The 20,348-nt window shown below is 34.0% G+C and overlaps 1 protein-coding gene across 1 annotated transcript in view; it reads right to left on the bottom strand.

The window, feature by feature from the left end:
- The window catches only part of CCDC178 (coiled-coil domain containing 178), a 417,287-nt gene that overhangs the window by 289,328 nt on the left and 107,611 nt on the right, over positions 1–20,348 (bottom strand). The window contains exons 10-12 of the mRNA XM_070778765.1: positions 17,569–17,722; positions 4,971–5,066; positions 4,684–4,820 (exon numbers count right to left, since the gene is read on the bottom strand). Of these exons, the coding sequence (XP_070634866.1) occupies positions 4,684–4,820; positions 4,971–5,066; positions 17,569–17,722 (387 nt within the window). The remainder of the gene's footprint in view (positions 1–4,683; positions 4,821–4,970; positions 5,067–17,568; positions 17,723–20,348) is intronic.

Raw genomic sequence — 20,348 nt, 5'->3', positions numbered from 1 at the left:
AAATAAAGTAAAACCAAAATAGCTTAAGCATTTTCATTCAAAAGTTTGCTGCTAAATGCTTAAAAAATCATATTCTATATCTCTACTCCTAAGAAGTAACTCAGATTAATAGGCTGATAAGATATAGCTACACGAGTATGAAAAACACAGTACCCTAAATATTCTAGGGCTCATTCTAAGTATTCTAGGCTGTTCAACAATTTCAATCATATTCTAACTGCTGTCTCTGCAAATAAATTACCATCCTGTTAACTCTTGATAAACATATTTCATAAAATATATCAGTCTGTCTTTATAGTGTTCAATAGCCTTTTGCTCATTTCCCTCAGTGATCAATCCCATCTTTGGCTCACTGCAGTTACAGTGGCATTTTCTTGCTTGAGGTATGGTAGAGCATTAGAAGTAGGTATTTAGAATATTTTACAGAGCTTAAATGTAAGAAAATGGCTGTATAGAAATTCATACCACACAGTTAACTTCAGCAAACTAAATCCAAATGAATCAACTTCAAGTCATCTTAAACAAGTTTATTTCCTTGACGTGGGTTGCTGAAGCCTGTCATGTGAGTAAGCAATCAAGTAAAATTTTGTGCTCACATCAAAAGTCCCAGATACAAGGGGGCCATGGTAAATGGATGCTGGCTTATGTGAAAGACAAAATTATTAAATTATGCACTGCTACTCCAAGGTAAGTAATCATATACCATCATCATCACTGAAAGGTCTTGCAGATATTTGTTATACACAGAGTACTGAACAAAATTTCTTGAAAATTGCATCTATCTTTTAATATTTCCATTTAATAAATGGACTATATAGGAACAATAGATCATATACTTAATTATTTAATTAATATCTTCATGTTAGCATAGGTGCATACTAGAACAAGTTCATGTACTGCTCAGCTTCAATAAGTGGTAGAGTCTGGAAAGCAGTTTTAGAGAGGTGTTAGGAACTTCAAAGTATTACAGCCAATCTTTTCCTATAAATCTATTTAACATTTGTAAATAGCAATGATGCTAAGAAATATTTTTAAACAAAAAATCATATATATTTCAAATAAATCATAAAAATAAAATCTTAATATTAGAGTAATTCTCACAAAAATTAAGGTTCACCCATATAATATGACTTTTGTATAGATATTTAGATATTTAAATGATGTATTTGAAATCTGTATAACAATATGACAAGAATTCAACTATACCATGATTGGAATAAAATCAGAACACACAGTTTCATCAAGAAAGAAATAGCAATATATTAATAGTGATTACTTCTATTGACATGATTTTAGGTTTTCAGTCTGTTTTTGTACATTTTACATTTTCTTCTCTACACTAAATATGCATTACAATCAAGCTGCTAAAAAGATCATACAAGATGCTTTTGCTCTGAATGCCCTGGAAATTTGATAAAATGGAGCTTTGAATATCATAGTTTGGGAAATTTAAAAAAAAAAAGTCTTGGGCATATCCAAGGAAACAAACTGAAAAGCAGAACCACTCTCAAAAATACAAAGATGCAAATGATTAACAACTTTTCCCTAAGACTCAAAGATTTCCCACATATAGTTTCCAAAAGAAAATGGACAACTCACATTAAAGATAGCCAAGAACACAGGGGTAAGAGACAGCAAAAGCATCAGCTAGAAGAATAAGATACAGAAGCAAATGACAAAATTACACATATTTACATTATCAGACATAGATTGTAAAATCACTATTCATATTATGTTTAAGAAGCAAAAGATAAGCTTTAAACATCTGCAAAAAAACAAAGAATCATAAAATGATTTAGAAGACTTGGAAGTAAAGCAAATGAAATTTGGAAATGAGTATTTTTGCATCTATCTATCTCAGTAAGAGACTTGCAAAAACAAGATTATCCTAAGAACTTCTGTGACATATGAACTGCTGATTTATGTGATCACATTTTGCCTCGGTCCTTTGTTTTCTCTTCTTTTCGAACATTACTTAGACACATGGCAGCTATGATCTTATCTGCACATCTTTCAATTTCTCTTTCATTCTGCAAACCTTTCACCACTTCTCTCTTCAACATTGCTTCTTCTCAATCTGCTGCTAAAATCACTGATTTAATTTTAAGTTTCAGATACAAATTTGAGAAAAGAAAGTAGTAAGTGACATCTTAAGGTATTACATGAACAAGCATAATGTATACTATGGAAATTCTTCTCTATAACCATGGTTACATTCCCACTTCCTGTACTAGTGTTCCCAATAGTTCATTATCTATCTTTTTAAGATTAGACTTCCTGCCTGGTTAACATTGGACTTGGCTATATGACTTGTTTTGGTCAATGGAGTATGAACAGAAGTAAAATTTTTCATCTTTTATGGAAGCTGTAGAGCCACTGAGTGATCTCACTAATGTACTTGTGCTACCAAAGCAACATGCCCTAGAAGGATCTGATCCTTCACCTGGATCTAAGAAGCAGAGATAACATGAAGCACACACAGCAGACACAGCTCGGCTTCAGTATGAATGAGAAATAGACCTTTATACTGTATACCACTGGGCTTCGCAGGTGGCGCTAGTGGTAAAGAACACACCTGCCAATGCAGGAGACAGAGACGTGGGTTTGATCCCTGAGTCAGGAAGATCCCCTGGAGAAGGTCATGGCAACCCACTCCAGTATTCCTCCCTGGAAAATCCCATGGGCAGAGGAGCCTGGCAGCATACAGTCCATAGGGTCACACAGAGTCAGACATGACAAACGATGTAGCATGCACGAACCACTAAGTCTTGGCGGATGCTCATTACTGCTGGATAATCTAACGAAGTTAACTCTCACACTCTTTTCCTTTCCTCCAAAGCTGTCTTGTCATTAGCTTACCAACTTTTCAGACTTTTCTTCTCCTCTGGTTCTCTTTCTTAATAAAGTATACAGCTACAATTTTAGGTTATCCTTTAAAAAACAATGTTCTTTTTGCTTTCTTTAAAATAGTATGTTTAACATACAGATGAATTTTACAAACGGTTTCATTCTATCATCCAAAGATAAAATAAGCACAAAGAAATCGTATCAAACGTCATATACAATTGCCCAGTATCATCATCACCTCTCTCTATTCTTTCCGCTTCCCCTCCTTTCAATAATTAATAATGGATAGCATAGCATGGGGAGAAGGCACTGGTACCCCACTTCAGTACTCTCACCTGGAGAATCCCATGGATGGAGGAGCCTGGTGGGCTGCAGTCCATGGGGTTGCTAAGAGTCGGACACAGCTGAGCGACTTCCCTTTCACTTTTCCTTTCATGTATTAGAGAAGGAAATGGCAACCCACTCCAGTGTTCTTGCCTAGAGAATCCCAGGGACAGGGGAGCCTGGTGGGCTGCCATCTATGGGGTCACACAGAGTTGGACACGACCGAAGTGACTTAGCAGCAGCAGCAGCAGCATAGTATGGGTCAGGAACTATGCTTGATGATGAAGATTCAGTGATGAAGAAAATATGGCCATGGCTTATGTCTTACCATTTGTTAAGGAAGATGGACATCAGTCAAATATTTACATACAAAAACCCTGCAAATTTGACAAGTGATATGAAGCAGAAGAGAAAATGTGCCATCTACACACATACTAGAGGAACTGGATTTAACCGGACAATCAATGGAGGCTTCCCAGAACTGACTCCTCAGCTGTAATCTTCAGGATAGACAGCAATTTGCTAAGTAGAAGTTAAAGGAATAGCATTTATTGAAAAGAAATTAGCATGAAAACACCTTAGAGGCTGGAGAAAAAAAAGTAACAAGGAGGAGAAGCTGAAGTAAGGACACTATATTTGAACCAAGTAATAAGGATGCAATTCATGGGGTCGCAAAGAGTCGGACATGACTGAGCGACTGAACTGAACTGAACTGAATAAGGATGAACCTTGTGTTGCAGAACCAGGCCTACCTGCCTACTGAGGGACCTTGTGGGATACATTAAGGTGGGACCTTTGTCCCCTCACCCTGCTAAAATCAGTGTAAGTATGGAGGGAAATGGATCATATTTAGTTTAAAAATTAGAAGAAAAAAAGAATGCACTAACCATAATGTAGATAATGCATTAAAAAGGGAACATAGTTACTGCAGGAAAATCAGCGTTGAAAGGGAGCTATGCTCATCACTATACCACCGATGCTACACAAAACCAGTTTTGGAAAACATCATAAGTTCAGTTTGTACCAAAGTTCTTCTGGTGTAGAATGAACCAGACAGATTAAAAATTTATTTAGTATGTGGAACATTTCCTGTTAACATGTTGACTATGAGGGTTGAAATAAAAAGAGGAATCAAGAAAATTCATAGGTTTTTGAGCCGAGAAATCTAGTTTATCAGTTTCAGGGAAGAATTGAGTATTGACTGAAGGAGATCATGAGATTGATTAGACATATTTTAAAGTATTTTTTGAGTATAAGAGAACATGTTAAAAGGAAGTGATATGAATGAGTGTAAAACTTCTTATAAGATCATTTTTTCACTATGTTAATTTTTCTAAAGGGATTCAGAATGATTAAAGAGCAACATTTGGGATAGAAATAAAATGTGAGTTAGTCATAAACACAAACACCATTACACCATCCACAAATGAAGGAACACAAGATGAAGTCATTTATCATATTTAACATATTAGATATGTTACATAAGAATGAAAAGCATATTGGCGGTATTACCTGTCATTGATATAACCTAGTACAGTGTCAATATCAGTACTGAGTCTTTTATTTTCTTCCACCAATTGAGAACATGCTATTGAAATATCAGAAAAATCCTTTGCAATATTAGAAAGTTCAGTATCCCATGTTGATTTCTTAAAAAAAAAAACAGAATCATTTATACATGTTTACATAACTTAAAAAGAAAAAAAATGTGTAATAATGAAATTACTTTTAGTTGTATAAGATAATAGTTGGGAAAACAGAATGAAGCTCTAGTGGGAAATATGGAAACATCAACTTACCGTGGCATAAAAATTATTAAGTACTTCCAAATATTCACTTTCATAAATTTTTCTCTTCCAGTGTAGTTGATCATAAAGCCTTTTCAAATCATCTAGCTAAAGAAAAAATACATACATACACAAAATAAGTTGTGGTGCTTTCCATTCTTTTGTAAAGTAAGAAATAAATTATCTTTCAAATTATGCAACTACAGTAACTTAAATATTAATTTAAATATTATAAAATAACAATGCAGGCTGTTTTCATTATGAAAACTGATGCAAGATTCCAAATACAATTTAGCAAGTCTAACAGTATTAAAATGAATGATTAATCTTGATAAGATAGAACGTATTTTACTTTTAAGAATTGATAAAAATTAGAAAATTTAAATTGCCAATACTGCTATCAACAAATTAAAGAAGAAAATAACATGAAGATGGCCAAAATGCCACAAAAAAGCCATTGACAAACTCACTAGTTTCCATAATTTTTCACCTAGCAAAAGGAAAACATACCCAAATATAAAGAACCAACATGTAATATCAAAATAAATCATAAAATGCTGAACCCACGCCCACTGAACTCAAAAATGAGGCCACATTATCTTTCATCACCACTGTTATTAATCATGTTTTGTGAAATTTAGCTAAATCCAAGTGGATAAAGAAACCAAATGTTACTAGTATAATACTGAATATGAATATATGCCTTCAATTTTAGATGGTATGATTGAATACCTAGGAAGGTAAAATATTCTATTTAAGATCACAATAAATAAATTTGGGGGAGATAGCATAAGAGAATTAATAGTGTTTACCTACAAAGGTACTAATCTGTTAAAAGCATTACAACAATATTTAAAAACTTTTCTCAAAAACATAATATTTGGAAATAAATTCAACACAAAAGGGAGGACCTATAATACAGCAAACAAAAATTCTTATTTAGAAGCTTGTTGTTATTGCTTCGGAGACGGCAATGGCACCCCACTCCAGTACTCTTGCCTGGAAAATCCCATGGATGGAAGAGCCTGGTGGGCTGCAGTCCATGGGGTCGCTAAAGAGTCAGACATGACTGAGCATCTTCACTTTCACTTTTCACTTTCATGCATTGGAGAAGGAAATGGCAACCCACTCCAGTGTTCTTGCCTGGAGAATCCCAGGGACGGGGGAGCCTGGTGGGCTGCCGTCTATGGGGTCGCACAGAGTCGGACACGACTGAAGCGACTTAGCAGCAGCAGTAGCAGTTATTGTTTAGTCACTACGTCATGCCAAGAAAAAACATTTCATAGAAATGTTTAATATACTGTCAGTTATCCCAAAATTAATACAGACAAAATAAAAAGGAGTATTTCCTTTGAAACTTCATGAAATGAAATTCATATGGAAGAAATGTATGCAGAAGCTTTTAAGTTTAATTAGGTCCCATTTGTTTATTTTTGCTTTTATTTCCAATATTCTGGGAGGTGGGTCATAGAGGATCCTGCTGTAATGTATGTCAGAGAGTGTTTTGCCTATGTTTTCCTCTAGGAGTTTTATAGTTTCTGGTCTTACGTTGAGATCTTTAATCCATTTTGAGTTTATTTTTGTATATGGTGTTAGAAAGTGTTCTAGTTTCATTCTTTTACAAGTGGTTGACCAGATTTCCCAGCACCACTTGTTAAAGAGATTGTCTTTAATCCATTGTATATTCTTGCCTCCTTTGTCAAAGATAAGGTGTCCATATGTGCGTGGATTTATCTCTGGGCTTTCTATTTTGTTCCATTGATCTATATTTCTGTCTTTGTGCCAGTACCATACTGTCTTGATAACTGTGGCTTTGTAGTAGAGCCTGAAAGACAGCCTTCAGAATGGGAGAAAATAATAGCAAATGAAGCAACCGACAAACAACTAATCTCAAAAATATACAAGCAACTCCTACAGCTCAACTCCAGAAAAATAAATGAACCAATCAAAAAATGGGCCAAAGATCTAAATAGACATTTCTCCAAAGAAGACATACAGATGGCTAACAAACACATGAAAAGATGCTCAACATCACTCATTATCAGAGAAATGCAAATCAAAACCACTGTGAGGTACCATTTCACACCAGTCAGAATGGCTGCGATCCAAAAGTCTACAAATAATAAATGCTGGAGAGGGTGTGGAGAAAAGGGAACCCTCTTACACTGTTGGTGGGAATGCAAACTAGTACAGCCACTATGGAGAACAGTGTGGAGATTCCTTAAAAAACTGGAAATAGAACTGCCTTATGATCCAGCAATCCCACTGCTGGGCATACACACTGAGGAAACCAGAAGGGAAAGAGACACGTGTACCCCAATGTTCATCGCAGCACTGTTTATAATAGCCAGGACATGGAAGCAACCTAGATGTCCATCAGCAGATGAATGGATAAGAAAGCTGTGGTACATATACACAATGGAGTATTACTCAGCCATTAAAAAGAATACATTTGAATCAGTTCTAATGAGGTGGATGAAACTGGAGCCTATTATACAGAGTGAAGTAAGCCAGAAGGAAAAACACCAATACAGTATACTAACGCATATATATGGAATTTAGAAAGATGGTAACAATAACCCTGTATACGAGACAGCAAAAGAGACACTGATGTATAGAACAGTCTTATGGACTCTGTGGGAGAGGGAGAGGGTGGGAAGATTTGGGAGAATGGCATTGAAACATGTGAAATGTCATGTATGAAACGAGATGCCAGTCCAGGTTCAATGCACGATGCTGGATGCTTGGGGCTGGTGCACTGGGATGACCCAGAGGGATGGTATGGGGAGGGAGGAGGGAGGAGGGTTCAGGATGGGGAACACATGTATACCTGTGGTGGATTCATTTTGATATTTGGCAAAACTAATACAATTATGTAAGGTTTAAAAATAAAATAAAATTAATTAAAAAAAAGAAAAAAAAAAAAGAAATGTATGTGAAGCTAGACAAGAGGTATCTGAAAAATAAGAATATTTGAAACTTGCTACCAGATATTAAAACATCTTATAATACCACTATATTAAAGGAGTATTTATTTTTGGCATTGCAATAAAGAAAGAAGGAAAAACTAGAGCCTCACAATCTGAATTCATTTTTTAAAGTATTTGAATTCAGTGAGAAAGAAGTTATTTAATTAATGGGTTAGAATAATATAGAACTTCTGTTTAAAAGAAAAAAAAAGTGATATTTCTATTTCACATTCAACTGACTTCATAACAAACATAAATTTCAGATTGAGGAAACCTAAATACAAACACAAAAACAGTACAAATTAAACAATATGATTCTATTTGCATAATCTTGGACTGAAAGAGAATGTTACCTCTCCAAACAAACCAAGATTTGTGATGTATCCAATGGCATATTTTACAAAAGTTGTGTGGCAAAAGGCAACATAAACAACACTGAAGGAGAAGTTTAGACTGAGAAAAATCTGAGATATAGTTAGTCCTCATGAAGGATATCGGTGGACGTGGTGGATTAAAAACATCTGAAAGCTCTTCTCCATAAAGGTAATGAGAAATCTGGCTCAAAAAAAAGCCAAAATTAGCTTTTTCAGAACTTTGAAAATTGAAAGAAGGCTTGCAGCAAATGGGGAGCACCTATTAAGATAACAGTTTAATCTGAGTGAGAGGTGTGAGCTTTGTGTGTTTCAACTTGTCCTAATCCTTCCCTCCAGGTTCATAATAGCCTTGCGTGCTCAGTTTCTTTCGACTCATTCCAACCCCATGGACTGTACCCACCAGGCTCCTCTGTTCACGGAATTTTCCAGACAAGAATACTGGAGTGGGTTACCATTTCCGTCTCCAGGGGGTCTTCCTGACTCGGGATCGAATTCCGGTCTTCTGCATTTCATGCTTGGCAGGTGGGATTCTTTACCAATGAGTCTGAATCTATTATATAATAATAGGCTCATATTAATCTTGAATATCATATTAATCTATTAGGGAGAAATCCATCAGTTGGGAAGCCACCAAAGGGAGCCACCAGAGCATTCCACTGATCTGGAATGCTTTCAAATCCTCATTCCCACAAAATTGTCATTATCTCACCTATCTGTTAGTTTTTTGTGTGACTCCATTTGCAAGGATGTCTCTATTTTTTTGATACAGAGCTCTCCCAGTACAAAACGTCTTCCCAGAAAATTTTATCCTAAGCCATGAATTTTTCACCCAGGAAGACATGAAGTTCTAATTTAATTCAAGAGGAGAGTGGAGATTTTAGAAAATCCCATATTAGAGAAAAATGGTTGATCATCCATTTACAAATCTGAGAGCAGGCATGTGTATTTGGTGGTCTGAACTAATTCAGTGAATAATTTTGACAACTGAACGAAGTACTTTCCCTTTAATCAACACCTTAATCCCTAATCTCTCCTGTAGAGTTTTAACATATTAAATTAACACACATCTAGTTTTTCAGATAAGATAATTGAGTATCTAAAAGGTGTAAAGTGAAGGTCACAACCATAATGTGGAGGAGAAATATGAGTCCAATACTATGATAGACTAAAACAACATTCTACGTGAATTGCTTTAAAAATTCTCAACCTCATGAGTCATCAGAGAAATGCAAATTTGAAACCACAACAGGATAAATTCAACAAAAGTCTTATAGTTAAAGATAAATAAATGATAATATTAGATGATGATGCTAATCTGAGGCTGGAATTCTCACACATGGTGGTCTGAGTAGAAAATGTATAACTACTTTGGAAAAAAATTGCAATGATCTATGAAAACTGAATATATGCATCTTTGGACAAGTAATTCTCCACATAAATGAATATATAATTTTAACATGTATTTTGAGGGACTTGGTCGGAAAAACTGCAAGGACTGAACAGCAATAAACTCGAATTGCAGGTTATGAAGAAACTGGACATCAAGTTTAATTTTCAAAAAGTAAAGCCTGAGATACCCACTAAACATCTAAAGGGAGATTGAGTTGGCAGTTAGATATACAAAGCTTATAATAAAAGACTAAGCCCCTGGAATCTCAGATGTTTGGAGTTTGGGGAGATAAAGAGACATGGGTGAAGGAAACTGAGAACAAGCTTCCAGAAAAATAAGAAGAAAGAAGAATAGTCTGTGTTCCAAAAGCCAAGAGAAAGAAGTTTCTAGAGACAAGTGCTACATGTACATTAACTGAAGATAAGAACAATTAATTCAATTAATGGAAATATTTTCATTAAAAAGTGAGCTGTAAATAGGGCAGAGTGAAAAGTTTTCAGAATTTTGGAAAAAAAATATTAAAATGCAGGTAAATCATGTAAGCCTTATCAGAATATAAGGCATATAGCTTTTACTTGAATTAACACTAGCACAATTCAACTTTTATTATTTTTCCATTAAAATATTTTTGTTAAAATAAGGACTTATATTAATATTTAAAAGTTTTAGAGACATTTATCACAGCTTTGTTTACAATACCTAAAAACTGAAAATGTCTTAAATGTGCAATAATAAGAGTCTAAGAAACTCTCAATCATTAAAGTTGTATTTTAAAATATGATTTTGCAGTAAGTTTTTATATAAGGAGAAATGTCATCAATTATTCTATGCATATGATAATATCCTTTCAAAATATATCATAAGGTCTGTCTATATAAAACAAAATGTTAACAGTGACTACATTTAAATAGTGAGATCATAGATCAGTAATTTCTGCTCCTCACATGAGTGTATTCTAAACTTTAAGGGATAAACATTAAGTATTCGTGCCATTTAAAAAGTGTATAAAATAATTTTAGATAATAGTTTGTGTAATGAATTCCACCAGATTTTATGAGGATCGTAAAGAAGGAAATAGGATCTATTAGCAGCAATTACAGTGTAGTGTAATGGTGAAAGCCTGACTGGGAATCATCTAAAGTGGGAATGTAAGGAGAGAAATAGAAACAATGAACACAGAAAATCCTTTCAAGGGCTTTTCTTGCAAAGTACAAGAAATGCAATGTAGCTTAGGGTAAGATTCAAAAATAAAACATGAAGCATTCAAAATAGGGAGGTGGAAAGTAAAAATAAAGAGAATAAACCTAAAGAAATAAAAAGAAAATTATAACTACAGAAACATACATTACTATTTCAGAAGCTGGAAGACTGTAGAATTGCTAATCCAAGAGTCATCTCTACTTTTTAATTCAATTTTTAAAAATTTGAACAATTTCATTTAGAAAGTGAAAAATACACATATAATTAAAAATAAGAGATGAGTATAAAAGAACATTTTATATAATGTTATATTAGATTTGAAAATTTTAATCCACTTTGATTATTTCTAGGTCCATCAAAAATTATAGAGATATCAAGGAGAAATATATATCCTAATAAAAACTAATCATGACAAAGTAAAACAACTGTCCATAAAAATAAAGCAATAATTCAAACAATTGAAAAAAATAAAAACAATGATCATTTTTCACCAAGATGTCCTATTAAAGTTTTAAGAAAAAGTTTACTTAAATCTATATTAATTCTCCAGGTAATAAGAAAGGAAGAAAAGCTTCACAATTCATTTATAAAGCCAGTATAATCCTGATAAGAAAATCTGTCAAATACAGCACAAATTAAGAACACTGAAATACAGACTGATTTATGAATATGGATATAAAATCCTAAATAAAATAATTACAAATCAAACTCAGCAGTAAATTAAAAGAACAATAAACCATAACCAAGCAGAGTTCACCCCAGGAATTTTAAAATGGTTTAATTTTAATATAATACATTGTTTCAATAGGTCAAATGAGAAACCATTTAAAATCATCTTCACAGATGCTTACAAAGTATTCTGTGTAAGTAATCATCTATTCCTGATAGATTTCATAACCTAAGAATACTTTTAAAATCTTTAAAATGATAGCAAGCATATGTTTGAAATCAATATTTAGATAACATGAACCATTCCTCTAAAATAAAAATTGAAATAAAGCCAAATTCATAGATGTTGTTACTTAATATTTTACACATATGCCACACAATAAAATAAAAAGAGATTAAAATCTTATGGCTAAAAAACTAGCAATCTGTAATTTTACACATTATCACATTTTACCCATATAATTCATAAAAACTATAGAATAAAACAATAATAAAAATTATATTGCAGTTTCACTGCAACACAACTTTGTTGGAGAAAAATCACTCAGCTTTTCTTCTTAAAGCTCTTTTTTAAAAATCATTTTTTACTTTTTATGTTTTGGCCCTACCACATGAAATGAGGAATTTTAGTTCACTTTCTAGGGATAGAACCCGTGTCCCCCACATGAAATGAGGAATTTTAGTTCACTTTCTAGGGATAGAACCCGTGTCCCCCACATGAAATGAGGAATTTTAGTTCACTTTCTAGGGATAGAACCCATGTCCCCCACATGAAATGAGGAATTTTAGTTCACTTTCTAGGGATAGAACCCGTGTCCCCCACATGAAATGAGGAATTTTAGTTCACTTTCTAGGGATAGAACCCGTGTCCCCTGCAGTGGGAGCAGGGCCCGCACCCCTGGACCGTCACGGAAATCCCACTTAGCTTTTTTAGACTGGTTTCCTATTTAGTAAATTAATAGCATCAATAGCAATTGCTGGCTTGTTTTTAATACAAAATTATTTAATTTGAAAGATTTTGAGATAAAATGTTAATCAAAAGGTATACGGTAATAGGTATTTTTTGGTATTTGGATTTACACTTATAGTACCCTAGATCAATAATTTATCAATAAATATTAAATTTCTACTAAAAAGACAATATCCAAAAATATAAAAATATCACATATATACAAAAGTAATTCACTTATTTACAACCTTTATCTGTAAAGTATATTAGAGATTAAATTTTTGTACACCTATAATTGTTCAATAAAATATGAAAATCACAAAGAATTTCTGTATCTTTGAAAGTTATTTTTGTATTACTTTATCAAGTGACTGGATAAAATGAACTGTAGGTGGCTGTTTCTTTAATACTACAAGAAACAAAGAATTGCAGATAATGATATTTTTAAAAATTCCTGAGCTATGGAAGAATTAGACTTCAAAGAAAACATTGGGAAAAATCATAGAAAAGCAGCTTTATTTTTACATTTAAGACGAATTTGATCTTGACAAATTTTTTAAAGTACTTAACCAATTTTTAAATGTTTTCTACTTTATAGAAGCTATTGTTTGTAGAAATGAGAAGGAAAAAATTTGTTTTCCTAGATACAGTGACAATACAAATACAGAAAAGTGTACATTAATGAAGCAAAGATTCTAAATTGAAAGCATGATATGCCCTGAAATTTTAAAAGATCAGTTAGGTTGTATGTGCAATTAGGCAGCAAAAATCTTTTCTTTTCCTCCAGAACTAAAAGTACCGATTGCATACCAAAAAACAATGCCTGGAAATGATGCACAACATTGCTTTTAACTGAGTGTTTAATATGCCCACTTTGAAAATACAGCTCAAAGGTTTTTTATAATAAGCCAAACACAGAAAAAATATATCTAAACTTCATCATGCTCTCATCATCTCTATAAAATATGATAGTTCACAAATGATTTCTATAATTGAAAAACATTACTAACCTTGTAAATACATTCATAATATCTCATCAAAATAATGTTATGTTATGAAGGACCAGACATGCCATTTTTAGAAATGATCAAAAAAAAAAAAAGGTTATTTTAGGTTTAGTGAATAAATTTCCCCTTTGACAATATTTTACTAACAGTGACATTTTTATAAATGATAAATTTCAACATGATTAGAAGACTGCTGCTGCTGCTGCTAAGTCGCTTCAGTCGTGTCCGACTCTGTGCGACCCCGTAGATGGCAGCCCACCAGGCTCCCCCATCCCTGGGATTCTCCAGGCAAGAACACTGGAGTGGGTTGCCATTTCCTTCTCCAGTGCATGAAAGTGAAAAGTGAAAAGGAAGTCGCTCAGTCGTGTCTGACTCTTAGCGACCCCATGAACTACACAGCCTACCAGGCTCCTCCATCCATGGGATTTTCCAGGCAAGAGTACTGGAGTGGGGTGCCATTGCCTTCTCCGATTAGAAAACTGAGCTCATAACTATTTGACAACACTATACTTTATTTCAATGTCTGCACTCTACTACATTCCACCTCATCAAGTGTTATCTAGACTCACAAGTTAAAGTGATTTTCCCTCAATTTCCAAGAATTTGTCTCCTTTCATATTGAAGTTTAAAATGAGAGGATTCAGTCAGACAGCAGTAGGATTGAAAGGATGAGAAGAGTTAAACATTGACACTTCACCTGCCTCCTTAGAAATCTGTATTCAGGTCAAGAAGTAAAGTTAGAACTGGATATGAACAACGAACTGGTTCAAAATCGGGAAGGAATATGTCAAGGCTGTATATTATCACTCTGCTTACTTAACTTATATGCAGAGTACATCATGTGAAATGCAGGGCTGGATGAATCTCAGTTAGGAATCAAGATTGCCAGAAGAAACATCGATAACCTCAGATATGCAGATGTCGCCACCCTAGTGGCAGAAAGTGAAGAGAAACTAAAGAGCCTCTTGATGAAGGTGAAAAGGAGACTGAAAAATTTGGCTTAAAACTCAGTATTCAAAAAACTAAGATCATGGCATCCGGTCCCATCACTTCGTGGCAAGTAGATGGGGAAACAATGGAAACAGTGACAGACTTTATTCTCTTGGGCTCCAAAATCACTGCAGATGGTGACTGCAGCCATGAAATTAAAAGATGCTTGCTCCTTGAAAGAAAAGCTACAACCAACCTAGACAATATATTAAAAAGCAGAGACATTACTTTGTCAACAAAGCTCTGTCTAGTCAAGGCTATGGTTTTTCCAGCAGTCATGTATGGATGTGAGAGCTGAACTATAAAGAAAGCTGAGCAGTGAAGAATTGATGCTTTTGAACTGTGGTGTTGGAGAAGACTCTTGAGAGCCCCTTGGCAAATAGATGGGTAAAAAGTAGAAACAGTGACAGATTTCATTTTCTTGGCTCCAAAATCACTGTGGACAGTAACTGCAGTCATGAAATTAAAAGATGCTTGCTCCTTGGAAGAAAAACTATGACAAACCAAGACAGTGTATTAAAAATCCCATGATACCACTTTGTCAACAAAGATCCATATAGTCAAAGCCATGATTTTTGCAGTAATCATGCATGGATATGAGAGTTGGACCATAAAGAAGGCTGAGCACTGAATAATTGATGCGTTCAAACTAGGGTACTGGAGAAGACTCTTGAGAGCCCCTTGGACAGCAAGGAGATCAAACCAGTCAATCCTGCTGCTGCTGCTGCTGCTAAGTCACTTCAGTCGTGTCCAACTCTGTGCGACCCGAGAGACGGCAGCCCACCAGGCTCCCCCATCCCTGGGATTCTCCAGGCAAGAACACTGGAGTGGGTTGCCATTTCCTTCTCCAGTGCATGAAAGTTAAAAGTCAAAGTGAAGTCGCTCAGTCATGTCTGACTCCTAGCGACCCCATGGACTGCAGCCTATGAGGCTCCTCCTTCCATGGGATTTGCCAGGCAAGAGTACTGGAATGGGTTGCCATTGCCTTCTCCCCAGTCAATCCTAAAGGAAATCAATCCTGAATATTCCCTGGAATATTGGGAATTCCCTGGAAAATTCCATGGAAGGATTGATGCTTCATCTCCAATACTTTGGCCACCTAATGGGAAGAGCTGACTCACTGGAAAAGACCCTGATAACTGGGAAAGATTGAGGGCAGGATGAAAACAGGGCAACAGAGAATGAGGTTGGTTGATGGCATCACCAACTCAATGGATGTGAGTTTGAGCAAACTTGGGAGATAGTGAAGGACAGGGAAGCCTAGTGTGCTGCAGCCCACGAGTTCACAGGGTGGATCTAAATCTACCTATTTTAGATCAGTTTCTTCCAACTCCCTTATCCCATCTCATCCCTTCTGACACTTCAGTCCAGTGTGTTTCAGTGTTTTCAGGCTTGCTTATTTCTGGATTATTCTACATTGCCTATGCAGTGGTGTAAATCACTCCAATCTTAATTCAGGTGCATATTCCGTACACTGCATAAATAAGAACAAAATACGAACTTTTCAGAGAAAGAAAATTCTGAGAATTTCAACTCTGACTCACTAAAGAAGCTTATAGAAGATATACTTTAGTAACAAGAAACAAAACAGTGCCAAATCAGAGATGTCTGATAAACAGAAAGAGCTGTGTGTTAAACTTGGAATATTATCAAACATTTATTGTTTAAATTAATGAGAAATTATCCTAACATCAGTTCAGTTCAGTTCAGTTCAGTCGTTCAGTTGTGTCCAACTCTTTGTGACCCCATGAATCACAGCACGCCAGGCCTCCCTGTCCATCACCAACTCCCAGAGTTCACTCAGACTCACATCCATCAAGTCTGTGATGCCATCCAGCCATCTCATCCTCTGTTGTCCCCTTCTCCTCCTGCCCCCAATCCCTCCCAGCATCAGAGTCTTTTCCAATGAGTCAACTCTTCGCATGAGGTGGCCAAAGTACTGGAGTTTCAGCTTTAGCATCATTCCTTCCAATTATTAAATAATATGGACATAACATGAAAAATAGAATATATGTCAGGAAAAGATCATATGGCCCTTAAACTGTTCATTAAGAATCTAATGATATTGATTATGCTTCACATCCAGTAAATGCAATATGTGTTCCAAAAATTCTAGCAATTAGTAGCCCGAAAACATGTAAATAAAATACATCTTAAGAAAAAAATCAACTTTAAACATTCTAAAGTGAGTTTCATCTAAATATATGGTTTCAAATTATATAAGGCAAAATAATTAAGAAATAATAAAGAAATACACTATCATACTGAGATATATTTTAATATAGCTTTCACAACAATTGATACATTAGTCAAAAAATAAATCAGAGATATAAAACAGTTAAATAACACAACTATCACAATTTACAAAATAAACCTATTTAGAATTGCACTCTACTATCAGAGAAAACATTTTTCCAAAACCAAAAATTTATGCAAGTTACCTATATAGTATTAAACAAATCAGTCTTAAGGAAATATAAATAATACATACTGCCTGTACTACCTGTATTTTAAAAAAGTATTTACATTAAAAATCAACTTAATATTTAGTGGAGACAGAAGGTTTAATTTGTCTAAGAATGATCACAGACAGAGTTTGCCTTTGACAAAGTTCCAAGAAATTGGTTAAGGTCCAGTTTAGTAAAACTACCCAAATAAATGGAGAGATAGATCATGTTTATGTTTAAGGATCCCATCATACAGATTTCATATCCCCATCATATAATCCATAAGTGAATGTGATTCCAATTATAACTCTAATAAAAAAAAATAACCTAAAACTCAAAAGGAAATATAAGATTAGGGGATTCATCATAATAGATAATCAAAACTCATTATACAAGTTTATTAATGTAAACATTAAGTATTGAGATAAAGATGTTAATCAGAGGAAACAAAAAGAGAATAGAAAGAGAGATACACAAAAAACAATAAGGAAGCCCCTTAGTGACATAGGTGGTTCAATATTAATATATAAATAAATACTCTAAATTACAAGTTCAAGTAGCCATAGTACAAAGCTAATGTCAGTATTTTTTTAAATGTTAATTATGAAAACTTACAGTTTTTTCTAAAGCAGTTAATTCATTTTTTGATGACTTTGTTTCTCTCAATACTTCGGTCACTGCCTCTTCATTCTCCTCAATATTAATATTAATATCTTGTATTGATGTACAGTAGAAATTGAACAGATTGCTAAGTTTATCTATCTCTTTCCTAAGAGAAAAAACACAGTTGACTTTATCCACATTGAAGGGGAAACTATATTTTAAATTATATTTGAATTTGCTCCTGACTTAACAATATAGATCAATGGAATTTATCTATTCCTAAAGGCTTTTCAACCCAAAAGAGCTCCTGAAAAGTACTACTTAGATATGAAGGAGTAAATAGGGAGGAAAAAAAAATTTATGTTTCTGATGTAAAAACCTGAAAAAAAAGTGAATGATTTGTAAATTTTTAAAATAAGCTACCAGTTGATTTGATTTCAAGTGAGAGACCTAGGAAGCACCTTTGATTCAGAGCCTGGATAGTATGGGGATGGAAAGGCAATTTTAAAAAAGCAGAAAAATTGTAAAGCTAAAAAAATAAAATAAAAATTAAAAAGCAGAAAAAAAGAAGAGAAGAGAAGAAGCTGTAAAAGTGGACAGACCATACATTATTAAAGCTCTGGGACTTCCTAGACAGTCCAGTGGTTAAGACTTCTTCTTCCAGTGCAATAGGGTGCGGGTTTGATCCCTGGTCAGGGAGCTAATATCCTACATGCCTCACAGCCAAAGAACAAAACCATAAAACAGGAACAATATTGTATCAAATTCAGTAAAACTTTTAAAATAGTCCGTATCAAGAGTGGTGGGAAGGGGTGGGAGGTGGGAGGGAGGTAAAGAGGGAGGAACACATGGATACCTGTGGTTGACTCATGTGTGACAGAGGCCAACACAATATTATGAAGCAATTTTCCTTCAATTCAAAATAAATAAGTATGGGGGAAAATGGTACACATTAAAAAAATCTTTAAAAAATTTAAAAAATATATAAACCTCTGTTTACTGTCTTGTCTCCCTGACAGTCACAGTAGCAAAAAGGAGTAAACTGCAGTTCAGGAAAACAAGGGGCTTACTTAAGGAAAAGTAATTGCTGAGGAGATTTTTGTTCCTAGGCGACGTTTCACAAAAAAGACCAGTGTTGATCTGTAAAACTACATAATCCTTTATCTTATCTGGTAGGAAGAAAACAAGTCCCAAGTATAAAAGTCACTTTAAAGTATGGTCTTATAGTGCATGAAATTAATACGGTGAATGCATGAAAAAATAATGCATGAGAAAATAGGAAATGCATGAAAAAATATGCTGAGAAAATGACAAAAATATCATTTGCAGAAAATATTAGCAAGTTATACAGGTAAGCCTAACTTTTTTAAGAAACCATAAGCAAAATAATAGAGTGGTAGATTTACCTGAAACCCATATAAGAGATTAAAGAGTAAATCATTTGCATTTGATAAAATTCTATAATGCAAAATGGAATGGAAAAATTACCCAATAGACAAACGAGCAGATAAGATAAACAAGAATTCACAAGAGAATAAATGCTAGTGACCAATAAATATATGGTGTGCTGATTGAATTGGCCCAGCCTCTCATGCACTAACTCTAATTTTAGGAGTAGAGTCAAATTAAACTGAAAGATATAATCTTACAACAGAAATCAAAATTAAAGCAACAAACAAATGAGCAAGAAGATTCTTCTTTACCCTTTCAAACCTGGAGAGTACAAGTTTCCTATCAGAATTCTATTGATCTTCCAGATCAATAATGAGTGGTTAGGAGTCTCAGCATTTAAAACATACATGTGTGGTTCAATTTGCTTCATTTGAAGTTAATTTTTCTTCTCTCAATATTATCCATTTCCCAGTGCAGATAATAAACTATAGATTTTGACTGAGCAAGAAATGAGCAGTCACCCTGCCCCGTGAAATGCAGGAACTAAGTATATTATCTTAGTTATCTCTATTACTTAAAAACTAATGTGATCGACTCCTCAGCCTTTCAAGAATTTTTCAGTGCAAAAGTTGCCCCCACTGATACTTCAGATTTCATTATTCTCATATTTGCTAAATCAGAAATAAATTTAGAAGAATAAAATGGGAAGAATCATTTTACCTTTAAAGAATTACTATAAAGTAGAGCAATCAAGACACAAAAGAATATATGCTTTTTTTCATTTATACAGAATTCAAGAACAGACCAAACTAACCATGGTGATAGAAGTCAGAATGGTACTTACCTCTTTCAGGGAAAAGTATGAACTGAGAAGGAAAATTAAAAAAAAAATTCTATATGCTGGAAACTTTTTATATCTTAACCTGAGGCATGGTGACATAAATGAATATACATATACATGTAGATAAAAATCATAAATCTATGCATTTGATAGCACATATAATTGTGTTTCTATACGTCTACTCATTCTCAACAAACTAAAAAAATAGTGAAGGGAAATTAAACATATCTTTAACATTTTACTTAGTAAATCATTTACGACTCACTAATGCTTATAACAGAATTTTTAGAAAATATGATTAAATGAGAAGAAAATTAACAAGTAAGTTATATGGTGCAATAAATAATATTAAGTAAAGGAATTAATAAAAATATGCCTTTGGGTCCTATTTAAATATTATCTATAAACATCATCAGCTAATTTTTATATCCAAAACTGAGAAGCAAAAATTTTAGAAAATGTTACAAGATGTAGAATGTTTCATTTGTAATTAATATGCACTAACATCTGTTTGTGCCAAACAGATTAATGAAATGTTGACTATACGTATAGTGTATAT

The sequence above is a fragment of the Bos indicus genome, chromosome 24 (genome assembly GCF_029378745.1).
Source record: "Bos indicus isolate NIAB-ARS_2022 breed Sahiwal x Tharparkar chromosome 24, NIAB-ARS_B.indTharparkar_mat_pri_1.0, whole genome shotgun sequence".
In the NCBI taxonomy this organism is placed as follows: Eukaryota; Metazoa; Chordata; class Mammalia; order Artiodactyla; family Bovidae; genus Bos; species Bos indicus.
This window is presented reverse-complemented; position numbering and strand designations above follow the sequence as displayed.